This window comes from Andrena cerasifolii, chromosome 14 (assembly GCF_050908995.1).
Source record: "Andrena cerasifolii isolate SP2316 chromosome 14, iyAndCera1_principal, whole genome shotgun sequence".
Lineage (NCBI taxonomy): Eukaryota > Metazoa > Arthropoda > Insecta > Hymenoptera > Andrenidae > Andrena > Andrena cerasifolii.
Genome location: NC_135131.1, coordinates 10,604,356 through 10,617,636, shown reverse-complemented (window position 1 = coordinate 10,617,636; position 13,281 = coordinate 10,604,356). Strand labels below are relative to the sequence as shown.

The 13,281-nt window shown below is 37.2% G+C and overlaps 3 protein-coding genes across 7 annotated transcripts; 2 read left to right on the top strand and 1 right to left on the bottom strand.

The window, feature by feature from the left end:
• Positions 1-497: 497 nt before the first annotated feature.
• LOC143376525 (uncharacterized) lies at positions 498-3,716 on the bottom strand. Its single transcript, XM_076826994.1, has 2 exons — positions 3,463-3,716; positions 498-3,322 (listed from the first exon to the last, which is right to left on the bottom strand). Exon 2 carries the CDS (start codon positions 2,979-2,981, stop codon positions 2,133-2,135), a length of 849 nt encoding a protein of 282 aa, XP_076683109.1. The 5' UTR covers positions 2,982-3,322; positions 3,463-3,716; the 3' UTR covers positions 498-2,132.
• A 2,808-nt stretch (positions 3,717-6,524) lies between these two features.
• LOC143376296 (uncharacterized) lies at positions 6,525-8,982 on the top strand. Its single transcript, XM_076826441.1, has 4 exons — positions 6,525-6,685; positions 7,935-8,132; positions 8,290-8,463; positions 8,553-8,982. The coding sequence occupies exons 1-4, from the start codon at positions 6,635-6,637 to the stop codon at positions 8,829-8,831; spliced, it is 702 nt and encodes a 233-aa protein (XP_076682556.1). The 5' UTR covers positions 6,525-6,634; the 3' UTR covers positions 8,832-8,982.
• A 786-nt stretch (positions 8,983-9,768) lies between these two features.
• Positions 9,769-13,137, top strand: Msl-3 (male-specific lethal 3). 5 transcript variants are annotated; one of them, XM_076826407.1, is made up of 11 exons: positions 9,769-9,886; positions 10,202-10,309; positions 10,757-10,825; positions 10,911-11,020; positions 11,118-11,487; positions 11,567-11,871; positions 11,977-12,189; positions 12,271-12,464; positions 12,537-12,621; positions 12,695-12,892; positions 12,984-13,137. In XM_076826407.1, the coding sequence occupies exons 1-10, from the start codon at positions 9,851-9,853 to the stop codon at positions 12,780-12,782; spliced, it is 1,578 nt and encodes a 525-aa protein (XP_076682522.1). In that variant the 5' UTR covers positions 9,769-9,850; the 3' UTR covers positions 12,783-12,892; positions 12,984-13,137. The 5 variants fall into 5 exon arrangements, with proteins under 5 accessions (XP_076682522.1, XP_076682521.1, XP_076682520.1 ...); XM_076826406.1 differs by having other exon boundaries at positions 9,772-9,925; positions 12,301-12,464; XM_076826405.1 differs by having other exon boundaries at positions 9,773-9,925; positions 12,695-12,890; positions 12,981-13,137.
• The last annotated feature ends 144 nt before the right edge of the window (positions 13,138-13,281 follow it).

The following is a 13,281-nucleotide window of genomic DNA, read 5'->3' as shown; positions in this document are numbered from 1 at the left end:
GCTGCTCCGAAGTAGTTTTGGTAGTGTAAGGGGGTGCACATTTTGTGGTGCAAAAGAATGTTTTGTAAACATTTCTGTACAGCCTTATGATCAAAACTTCTGTATCTGTTATATCAATGAAGATTGTAATAGATAAACTGCATTGCAAATTGAATTTCTCTTTACTATATTAGAGCGTTAAGCTGGATTATCATCGACCAAACGAATTCTATGATACGCTTCATCGTATTTGTAAATGTGTAAAGCAGAAAAGTGAATCGTGTAACATGCCCGTGTATTTACAGACACGTGAACAGTGCTAAGCATTTGGAAACTTTTATCATTCGCAATAATACATGAATAATGTTTGTCAGTGTATACAGAACAATGACTGTTTTATAATAAATACGAAATACGTTGCATGATAGAATGTATCTGTACATGTATATTATTTGTAATCAAACAGTAGTTTCCAAACTAACACGTGACAATCTCTTCCCCTATCTTAGGTACATTTCTTTTTAATTATCTTTGGTACGCGCCTAAATGTATTCTTCTCCCCAGAACTCTTTAAACATCTCCAACAGTTCTTTGAAATGATTGCGAAATGTTTACTGCCAATATCGAGTATTTTTACAAATTTAAGTGTAATAATAAGCGTAACTATAAGCGTTGTAAATTCGATGCGGTAATCGAATACTACGATCTCGAAATCTGAAGTTGAGCCGACTTTTCCTTTCATTTTGCATTTTCTCGAAGAGGCAAACAATTGTTCAGCGCACAGCAAAATATAACACTGTACAGTTTCGATTAGTAATTTATTAATACGTATCATTTAATATCATTAATATGTAGCTTAATGTAGAAACAATCATTAGTACCAATGTACACCAATTATTTAAATATATTGAATCCACAAATAACATTATACCGTGTTCGTTTAAAAATCCCTTTTATGCATTTTCACCGCAAAACAACTTCTCTTTCTCTTTTGATTGTTAACATTCCTTTTATTTCCGATAGACGGGGCCAGCGTGAGTTGAGTGGAACGCGTGCAGGATTCCACACTGGAGATTTTGATGTGTATGGAATTTTTTTGTTCTATTTTTTGGGCTGTTGAAATTTAATATTTTAATTTGTACTTCCCCTAACTCTACACTCGGGGAAAATTTGCTCAGCCGACTCCACGTGTACAGGTTCATTCACCACTTTATCTTAAATTAACAATTACAGAATATGCACTAGCATTAATTCAATTGTACAACGTGTAAGATACAAAAATTATTGGCAAAATTATTCAAGTACAAAACGAACTTATATCATGAGCACATTTAGAACAAAAATTAGAAAAACAGTTCGGACCTTGAATACTCCTTATTATTGTAGCCTAACACATAAATAACAAAAAAGACATATACCCAGACATTCTTTTAATGTCAGTCAACACTACATTCTAAAAGGTAACACAAAAATGACATCATTTTAAGATGTGCTAACCGCAATTGTACTTCTATACTGAAAACACATCATTATAAATTTGGTATGTCATCTTACGCGACAATGAAAAATCAGTTTGAAAAGAAGAGAGCTTACCACTATTCTTAAATCAACTATTATGTCACTGAAGAACCATTAGAAACAAAACCCCCCAAAGCCAGTGTTTTAATGAAATTGTTATTTGAATTAACTCAATACTTTGCGTCCAACTATCCACATTTCTCCAATTTACTGTTAAAAAAACAACATTCTACTTAGTTAATTTTTATGAGCCTATTTCATTCACTCTGACCACTTTCCCATTTACTACTGCTAACATTATGATACTTAAACTAAATGCATGACCAAAACAATTTCTTCCATCGCGATTTTTATTGGATTCTCACAATGAAAAATACTAAAAGTTTCTACGAAACTTTTTTCCGTGTATTGAGATTTTTCAATTTTTAAAGTATTAACTAACTCAATTTTTCACGATACTTCATAGGTGCCGCCATCTATACGGGAATCCGTGTTCGATACTCTGTTAGGCGATTATACAATATCCCAAAATTTTTTAATTTAGTCATTAATATATCGCTTATAATAGCATCGAGGAAATTATTCTACGTAATTAACAGAATTCTCTAACGATTGTAAAATGACCCGTTTCGTCCTTATTTAGTTCGCCTAAGTTCGCTGAAGCTTGACTTAGAATTTTGATCTAGTTTCTGGCTCTCTTCTAAAACAGATTTCGGTATTTTAATATGCCAATTTGGTGTAGTCTCCGTTGATCGGCTATCGTCTACAGATTTCAGGGATTTTACAGATATTTGCTTCTTCTTCTTCTTCTTTTTCTTCTTGATTTGCATATTTTTAGGTGGCTGATAACCCAACCGTTTCCGGCCGATATATCGCCTAGTTTGCTCTTCCGTCAACCTCTCGAGGGTAATGCTGCACTCTCGAGTGTTCAGCGTTCTGGGCCCCTCCTTCCTCGTTACTAATCCGGTAACTGTTTGTTGGGCATTATCATCGTTAACAAACAGCATCTCGCGTCTGCCCAGTTTCTCGTTTTTCTTGATCTTAATTTTAATTTTCTTATTAATAATCCCTAATGTGTTTTCCACGTTCCTCAAGTTCCGTTTAGCCTCCTTCATCTTCATGGTGAGCGGTTCGAAGCTCATGTTTGGTTCCAAGTTGTTGTACCTTTGCCTCAATACGTCCAACTTTAGCTTATCCTCTTGAATCTGCATCTTCATGTGCTTCACCTTTCTCTTTAATGCTTTCTCGTACTTCTTCTCATAGCGGCGTATTTCCTTCCTGATCTTCTCAAACTGGGCCGATAAACGCTTCGCTTCCATCGTTAGCTTCTCGATCCTTTGGTTTCTCATCGACTTCTTCATCGATTTCATGTTCTCCGCATTAAAGGCGTATTCGTCTATTTGTTTCTTTAGCATATTCAATATTATCTGAATTTTGTTCACATTCTTATCTTTTGCGACTATGGTCATGTTCATTTTTCGCATATATAACCAGTCCCAACGATAGTCATGTGTTTACTAACTGTTACTAAACTACCTAGCACAACCTAAAACCCGTAGACTGCCACGCCACCTGAAGGGACAGCGTTAAAGCTTCGCATCTACCGAAACGTTCTACTCCTGCCCTACAATGTAGACTTGTGGGCCATTTACGCGTTTCCACGCCTTGTCCTCGTTATATATGTTACTCTCACACTTAATTGAATCAATAGGTCTGAATACGTGCGAACTAGAGATCAGTCACTTTGGAAAATTGTCTCTTCGACTGTGAGGGAGCACGTCTATGCTATTGCTTGCGGATAACACCCCAGAGTTGGCGCTACTAACTGTTCAGAAAACATAGGTGTATGTACTTATATTTGGGTATAAGGGTATCCATGAAATACGTCGTAAAATGGAGATAGTACTGCCGATTCCTTGGTCAATAAGGTTCTGAAACCTTGAAATGGATGTGGACTTATGTTACCTGATGTCTCGAAGCAAGGGTAGTGCATCACGGCCCTTGCAGCAGGGATTGTAATCGCTACCTAACCAAAATTGGAATCCGGGTTACCTAGGGGAGGTTCCCGTAACCCGTAGTTTCCACGAAGGAATAATAATAGCTCCCAAATAGTACAGAGAGCGGGCTAACCTGCTCAGAGCGAGTTGCAAGTAACATACGACATTCTATGTCCAAAATCCGACTATGGCTCTCCGTCCACCGCCGTGATGCAACTGCAATTTGACCAAGAAACGACTTGCAATGGCGCCAAGCACTTGCAGGGTTTTTTTTCTCGGTCTAATTTTTAATCTCCCAAGAAAACATCTGATGAATTTCCTCGAGTTACATACCCATGACGTTACAACAAATGTCGTAATAATTCCACAGAAATAATATTATGCAACGCAACTGATATATATGAAATTTACTGATTTCTGAGAGAAAAGTAAATTTCAATGAATATAGTCGTATTTCATTGAATTTTAAAAACACCCAACCTACAGGGAGATATTGGCAAAACAAAAGTTTGTTTATAATTTTCCATGTCACAAAAATGATTTTCTAATTTGGAAAAATATTCAAGTGGGCAAAACCTTCTAAATTAAAATAAAAAAAGAAAGAACTTTAATACGATGTATAGTTTTTGAGATAAAAAGTCGTAAGTACAGCTCGGGTTCACCCCCACCCTGATCTACCGTCAACGCCCACTTTGCTCCCATCGCACTGCAACTAAGCAGATCCTTGCTCTTGTCTGAGTGCGTTACGTGTCTGCTTTTTTCGCCGAAAATTCGCATTGCCAAAACCTGCCGAACCAGAGCGTAAAGTCGCAATCAGGACGTCGGGAGTTCAAATCTCAGTGCGGTAACATTACCTTTTTTTTTCAAAGGATTCTCTAATTTCACTTTCTAACTTCTCAGAGAGATGAAAACTTGAAAATTATCAATTTCTAAAGCATTTTCAAATTTTTATTTTTTTGTGAATGATGCAATTTGCGTTATAAAAAATCAATTTTATTTAAAATAAAAAACGCCATCGAAATTGTAGTACAAGAAAATAATTATTTTTCTTAAAAAATAGCCAGTACTATTTATAAAACACGCATATATTAAAAAAATACTTGAAAAAAGTACAGAATGAATTAAAATTGAAATTACTACAATAAAATGGAAAAAAACGAGAAAAAATGAAATTTTAGTGTTTTCACACAATTGCCTCTAGCTTCTGAAGGCAAGATTTTTTTTATTATTAGAAAACAGTCACACAATTTTGATTTTTTCGTTCCACCCTAATATTTAACTGAAAATTATACAATCTGGTCATTCCTAACGCGGAATATGATTTGAAGTTGAGGAAATAAAAACATTTTATGGAAAAGTTATAGAAACAAAAATCCGAGTAAGATGTTAAAAAAGATGACTGTAAAAGGTATGATTCCTGATGTGATACCGCGAATCAGACCGTATTTCGATAAAACCGCGATCCAATAAACAAAATGATTAATAACTTTTAATCAGTTATACGCACTGGTTAAGTGTGTACCGTAAGATTCATTGATAACTGTACGATATCAATCGAGTCACTTGATACGATAAGTATCCCTAATTTAATAGGAAGTAACTACTTGGAAATACGGAGATAGGTATTCGTAGAAAAGGATTAACGAATAAAGCAGACGATTTCTTAACCTTCCTCAATGTATTATTATAGCTATATGAATGGAGTGCTGAAAACAATTCTACGAGTGAATCAGAATTCAAAAGAGATGCGTCACCCCGTATGTTAAGACATTAATAAATATTCTGAAGGGAGTGATAAGACCATGCTCGACTTCTTGGGAGAGACTGACAAAAAGATTTATCGGTGATTAGCAGACGCATAGTTTCTGAGATATGCTTCACTTTTAGCAAAACAAGGATGTTTATCTACTACCATCGTAAAAATAAAGACGATAGCAGTAATTATTCCTGAGTAGATTTAACGTCATAGTTGTTTAAGTTATTTTCAACGCGTGACACTAATTGTAAGATTTCATAACAAGCTTTTAGATCACAAGATTTTATTTGAATTTGCGCTTTTATATCTAATCAAAACGTCCACTTCCGTCGGTATCAACAATGTGCCAGAAATTGATTTTAAATAAGTTACTTCCGCAATTTGCATTGCCGATATCTTTAATTTGATCAGGTACTTGAGAGATTTTGATATCGTCTAACTTTCCACTTTTTACGTGAAGTAATCTTCACGTAAGACTTTTTTTATACTGAAATAATTTCAGCTAATGATCGTCAAAATTAACAATTGCGAGGGCATCTATTTTCACCGATTTACTTCAATGGAATGGCGCGTGCAGATTCGGTTTGCACAAGTGTTATGAATCAAAGAATTTAATGTTTTACTATAATTAGATGTAAAGCCATCTGTAATTAAATAGCGCTGCCAAATTAAATATTCACTCTACCTTCCCAATTTCCTAATTTTATAAACTCTCCAGCTTTCCAATTCCTACATTTCTAAATTGTCCAGCCTCCCAATTTCCCAAATTCTCCAACCTTCCAATTCCCAAACTTCTAAATTCGCCAGCCACCTAATCCCAAAAATTCTAAATTTCCCAATCCCCCAATTCCGAAATTTTCCAGTCTCTCAATTCCCTCATTTCAAAATTCTCCAGTCCCCCAATTTTCAGCTACCATTTTCGTAACTTAATTCCAGCATGGGCAGTTAACGTTGCACATCGAAGAACGACTTGAAAACCGGATGGATTCGCATCAGTGCAAGACACTAAAATACGTACGCATCCTGAAGTTCGACCACATCGAATTTTGTGTATCACCTGGAAACCGGGGGAGACCCGTTACGGAAATAAAACGCGACACCCGTTGCGCAGTTATGTCTGGGATATAATTATCCCGTCACTGTTCGCTCGTGAATTCCCAATTTGTAGAGCTGCAGGGGAATCACCGAAGGCTACATGTGCGCGCTTAAAACACGATCATGTGTACGTGCAGGCATTATCATGCGTATCCCTTCGCCCCGATGATCCAATTCGCTCCAAGATAGCACGTTGCTCTTTCCTATAAAAGCCAGGGGACCGTGTTTGCCATTATCAGTTCGCGCAGCCGTTATAAAGCAAACCAATCGCCAATTTTCCTGGAGTAACATGAAGTCATTCATCGCCCTTTGTTTCCTCGCGGCCATTTGCGCCATGCAGGTAAATATACGAGCTACGCACACTTTATAAAGTCCACCGAAATTACAATTCACTTTCTAAACAATGATCTGATTACTTTTCGAATAATTCGACTGGTTGATTAATGTTGCCTTAAAAATATGTAATTTCAATTTGTAGTGGGTGAACTACTGCTTTTCGTTTGTATGATAAAGAGCTTAGCAGGAAGAATGCTCAATGCTTTTGTTTTACTGAAATTTCATTCACTTCCTAACAAGCTGAACTTCATTGGCATTCCAGAAACAGGAATTTGATTAAGGGAGGCCTACCTAGAACGGCCAAAACAACATGCCTCTTTGGGAATTTTTTCTAAAAAAACCAATAAACTTTTATTATTAAACATTAGTCTATTGGAAAGAGTACATCTTACGAATATTTCAGTATTTTTTGTGGTAAAAAGTATTCAAAGGTTTGTGCGTTATAGGCGATGCCCCAGACGTACCCTTTTTTTAGGTGCCTTAGGGTGACAACCGTAGCTCGGTGCAGGATCATCCAAAATTGAAAATTCATTTTTTTTTAGATAATAATTTAAATTATCTAGGCGCTATCGAGCCCGGTTTAGAAAAATTATTTTGAGACATAATGGCAGCTGTGCAAAGTTGAAGCATCGATATTTGGCAAAAAATCGCTCGTTTTTCGAGTGTAAAAAAATATCTAGGCAAAAAAAGTAAAAACTCCCGATAGCGCTCAGATTTTTACCCCTAAAATAAGCCATAAAAATGATTTTGAGGGAAACGCGTTTAAAGTTTTCGGTCTGAGCGCTACACCGCGGAACACCTACCTACTTACACGCGTACAACTTTGTCAATTTTGGTCGGATTAACTTGACACTTTCACGGAATATTTTTAAGACGTTGTACTTGAAGAAAATATAAAAATCGATTTTTCGAAAATTTCTAGGCAGGCCTCCCCCTTAATCTCATATAAATACTTATTATCTCCCTGAACAATTAGCACCTCGAATATTAAAGCCTCGCTAATTTGTTTAATCGAGTAAATAATATCGATAAACGACACGCGGAAATAAACGTTCGCAAGACAAGACAGATTAGATAGGCAATGAGTTTCTTAATCAACTCCTAGCTTAATCTAGTGATAAAGATTCCAGTGATAAATAAAAAACGTTAAAAATTATGGAACAGTTGTTACAGGACTCATAATTTAAGAAAATATCACAACCAAAGCAATTTCAACACCCACAAACTCCATCAAACATATTTTCTCTTTTCAGGCATCAGCCTACAACCCACTGGACCAATTAAAGGCCGCAGTGGACACCAGTAAGAGAAACGTTGAGTCAATCGTCTCAGACCTTAGGCGTACCAAAACAAATCTGGCCATGACAACAAATAACAAATTGTCCACCCTTAGGAGCCAAAGCATAGTGAACATAAATAACATCGTGAACCCGGCCCTCACTGAAATTCGCGTAAGTACTTATCTCCGACGGAACGTCCCCTAGTAGCATTTATTGTCGGCATTTTGATGGCCAATTAATTCTCTACTTGTGGATACTATGGGCCAACCGGAAATGCTAGTAGAGTCATATCGCGATACATATTCGTAAGATTTTATAACGTCATCAGGCCAACGTGGATGCAGCTAAGGCAGAAGGAAAAGACGTGGAGCACTGCTACACTACTGCCCAAGACAGCCTGCGCAGCATCTCAAAAACAGCGTACTCGGGGGTACAGGCATGTGAAACGACTGGGAACAGTCAGCTTCAGCAAAAATTGGCTCCGCTCGACACAGCAATGGCGGTACGTATATCGATGCCAAGCTATGCAAAGTGAAGCTAGCGGACCTACGATATAATAATTTATTCCTCTTTGCTTATATGTACTTTCAGACTGGGCAGGCATATCTGACTCAATTGAACAGCGTTTTCCTCGACTGTTACCAGTCCAACATCCTCCAAATGCAAAGCTGCATCGCTGTCAAACTGGGACAAATCAACCTGTCTATTAGATCTTACCAGTCGGAGGTGAACACGCTGAAGCTTAACGCGCAACGCGGTGTGAACGACGTGACCAACGCGGCATTCTCCTGCAATATGGAACCCGTCTCGACAGCCCGCTCTGCGACCACCGACGTGAGGATCGCTACCAACAGATGCATTAAGAACTGAGGCGCATATATCGAAGATGCCACTTGCCTGATGTAAATTTAAATATCGTATTTTTTACCGCGTTAAGCAAACTTGTACTTAATTCCTAGCGCTATTAGCTGCTGAAAGCTATGGCCGCTGTCGACTGAACCCGTACTTTCAATAAAAATGATGGTATGATATTTTAGATGTGTTTGTAGTACTAATTACCACGTTACTTATTGTTAGTATTAGGACTGCTGACACTACACGCTCGCAAGCGTCCATTATAGTTCTTACATTTTCATCTCTTAGATAATTAAATATTTTTTCAGTACAGTCATGTGGTATACCTGAAGAGAACTGGTTTAAATGAGTCCTCCTTGCTAATTCACGGGTGTGAAATGGTTGCGTTTTATTTTATTGATCCGAGGCGTGCGTTACAAAAGTGCACGACGCGTGTCTCGATGCCAGAGAAAAAGTGCCGTTTCTTCCAGCGCACCGCGTCCCTAAGCTCCCGATCCTTTCCGAGGCTCGCCGAAAATTTACGAACACTCGCGAGCTCTCTACGCGCTACACGAATGCGGATCAACTTTTTCCTTTTTTCCCCCTTTGTAAAATTATTATTTATCGTAGTAGCATATATTGGAAATTTTATTTTATAATCATCTGATCTGAATACCTGTATTACACTTTCATTTCCTGTATATATTGCTAATTGACTTATATACCTTTTCTCAAGATATCATAAAGTCAGATAGCATTACCAACTTTACCGACGTCGGTGATTCAAACATCGACGAAGTAGCATTGCAATCTTATTTTAGGCTGAATCCACAGACACGAGGACCTGGTCTGTGATAGGTCTATCCTATACGTCGTGTGTGCTGAATCGATCACGTAAGAATTATATTGGATGATAAATCTATCCTATGCCTGGTCTGTGATTCAGAGGAATATTGTCCTCAGAGTTTTTATTCTTAAACATAGAGTGCGCCAACCCCATCATTGATTTTTCACGCAGTCGGTATTTCAGTTCGCATAATACGATCTCTCATAAGATGTTAGGTTTATCCTACACCTCACCTGTGATCAAAGTAAAGTTAGGTTGTGTACAAACTAACCAACATAATTCTGTAAGAGAATATTTTATGATTCCGGGAGACTTAAATCTCTATCTGCGCATTATTAATGCATCATATAAGTCCATTATTCAGTGATCAATATTGCTTGCAATTTCAACAACAACAAAATTATGCAGATATCGAATAGTACTCCGTAATCGTCGATCACTTTCAAATTAACTGTTGATTCTTCGGATCGCGATACTGTAAACGATATCAAACTGTTGTCCACGTTAATAATAGATCGTTTATAAAAGTAATTCGCTATTTGGTTCTAATCTTCGGTAGGAAGGAATGGTGTCCACTCGAGGGCCAAAATTTAAATTCTGTGACGGTGAAAAGGTTCTCTGTTACGAACCCGATCCTACAAAAGCAAAAGTATTGTACGACTCAAAGGTACGTTATAAAGAAAGGAAGAATTATTTGAACAATGAGATCGTCCTTAATAAATTCAATTTGCATTCTTATTTGCACCTATTTATCACACATTCTATAGAAAACATATTTCAAATCTGTAACATCTAAAACCAAAATAAAACTCGTATTGTGAGTCATTGAAAATTCTGTTTCATTTAATCCTTGTGATGCTGTGAACCTATATATGTAAAACTAATCGTAGCACACATGTATGCTTAGCAAATGTCATTAGTGTTAATAATAAACAAACAATCGAAGGTGCGTCCTACTCAACACTATGCTACAGTATGGGTTTCGAAGCATAGATAGGGAATTCAGTTACATTAAAAAGGAAATCTGCAATAATTCAGAATTCTTCTATAAATTTGTAACAGATAACAATACTAGGTAAACTTTTACATATTTCACTGTGAAATTTCTCTGTAGGTACTCGATGTAATTGTTAACAAAGATCAGAGGGGAAGAAAAGCTGTTGAGTATTTGATACATTTTCAGGTAAGTAACGAATAAGTAATTATGTTAATCAATAAGTATTTTCATCATTAGATTACATAAAATGAAACATTCATTGCGATAATAGGGGTGGAATTCTTCATGGGATCGTTGTGTAACGGAAGAATACGTATTAAAAGACACCGAAGAGAATCGCCAGCTTCAACGAGATTTAGCGCAGAAGGCACAGTTACAGTTGTATGTATACGATAAGTAATTGTTCGGATTGTACGAAGGAAAATTTTAGAAGTATAGGATTGCTCGGTTAATCTCATGTAAATGAAATTATAAATAGAGGAGCTTATTTGTATCGACGGGAACGTAAGAAAAGAAGCCACAAACTGTCGGAACGTTTAAATGAGACTGAGAATCAAGAGCCTCGAAGAAGAGCCAGAAGTGGGGGTAGTCGAGCGACGTCTGCGACGACCGGGTCATCGGAAGATGGCAGTTCGGGGCAGCACGCTGATTATGATACGGAAGAAGTTATCACGGAAGAGGATACGGAAAGTAGCTCCGACTATGTTGGGGAAACAAGCGACGACGAAGATAGCGGCGGTGGTAGTCAATCTGGCGCCAGCATAAAACCTGGAATCGATCTCGATATAGGTACCACCCTAAGAAGATTTCTCGATCAAGATTACGATCTGATAACAAACAAAAATAAGGTATTCCCCTCGATCTTAATATCGCGCGAAAACATGGTCTAATGTTAAAAAATAAAATGAAGTATTATATGGATTTTAGCTAGCCGTTCTTCCCGCGCAGCCCACTGTTACAAATATTCTAGAATCATGGGTACAGCACTTCACCACAACACAACTGACGAGCATTCCAGAAAAGCCTCAGAGGAATAAAGTGAATAATACGATAGAGAAAACAATCAATGAAATAAATATATGTAGAGAAGTGGCGGATGGACTACGTATATATTTCGATTTCACGTTGCACGATCTCCTTCTGTATAGACACGAACAAGAACAATATTGTAATTTGAAATCTTCCTTCTTGTATAACGAGCAGCAGATGCTTGTGAAAGAAGAACCAGTCGAGTATGTGATTTCTAATTGAAGTGACAATTTTACGAAAATATTGTTTAAGACGCCCTATCTATCTTTTATCACAACATTCAAATTGATACATATTGTTTCTTTAAGGAATTCGGAAGTGTTAGTGAAGGAAGAATACGAGGACACCGAGTATGCGCACTTACCGCCTTTCCAAGAACACGACCCAGAAGTAGATACCGCGGCGAAAACTCTAACAAATTCTAAGCGAAGGCTAAGATCGTGCAGAGTGAGTTCTATCGATGAAAATAGGCAACTAAGATCGTACGAGGACATTAAACAGGATACGGGAACTATGTCCAGGTAAACACAGATCTCAATGTGTCGCCCCTTTTTTTCGTGTCGCTTATGTAGTTACAGAATTGATAGTTTCTTTTTTTCTAGTATTGCAAGTACAAGTTCTCGTTGTTCTAGCCCACGTGGTGTAATACTAAGGCTACCGGTTGTTACGTCTGCACAAGTGAACGCCTTGCTGCAGCAATCGAATAAATGGAGATTAATGCCCGAATCTTCGAAACCCGAAGGTCCCCCTAATCCTTCTACCTACTATGGTGCCATTCATTTAACCCGACTATTTGGTGTGTAACCACATACTTTCGTTAAATATTTCTAAGCAGAATTGTAATCCAAGGTATTCTCTCAACGTTTAGTCAAATTGCCAGATTTACTCCACTCGGCGGACATACCGAATAAAAAGTTGAAAGTTCTTTTAAAGTATTTGGACATGTTTCTCAGGTAATCTTCTTTCGCACGTACGTCGGGTGTTATTCAATATTCATGGCTGACCGTTTCATTCGTGATATTACAGTTACCTAGAAATGCATAGAGAGTGGTTCGGGGAACAATTTTATATGCAAGTGGAGAATCAACTAATCCCTCAAGCAAGCAACTCTTAACATTGCAACGATAATCCGCGTATCTCCCCCATATTCAACTACAAATGTGATTGTGTATATATAAATGTGGATTCTGTGTGATGTACAGCAAGAATGTATATTTGTGAAGTGTAAGTGATAAACACATTTTTATAGCAATTACTGCGTAGTCTTTCTTTATACATCCCATAATGAAAAGGTATATTTATTTTCGCAAAGCAGAAGACTGTAAAATAAATATCCCGGCACGGCAAGACTGAAATAGAAATCTGAACATAGAGACGACATTGCACACCGCAGTTACGCATATTGTAAACAGTTACATGTCTAATCTTATTTTTCTTAAATAAAACTTTTTAACAAAATATTGATGAGATCCCCTGTGTTTCTTGCTTTTGTTTACCAATGGATAAATTTCCCCTTCAATTCTATCGAACGTATTCAATAAAGTATGAACGATACGGGCTAACAACTTAAATGCTCCTATTTCAAATTTTACCTCAACTTCGAATCCAATGTC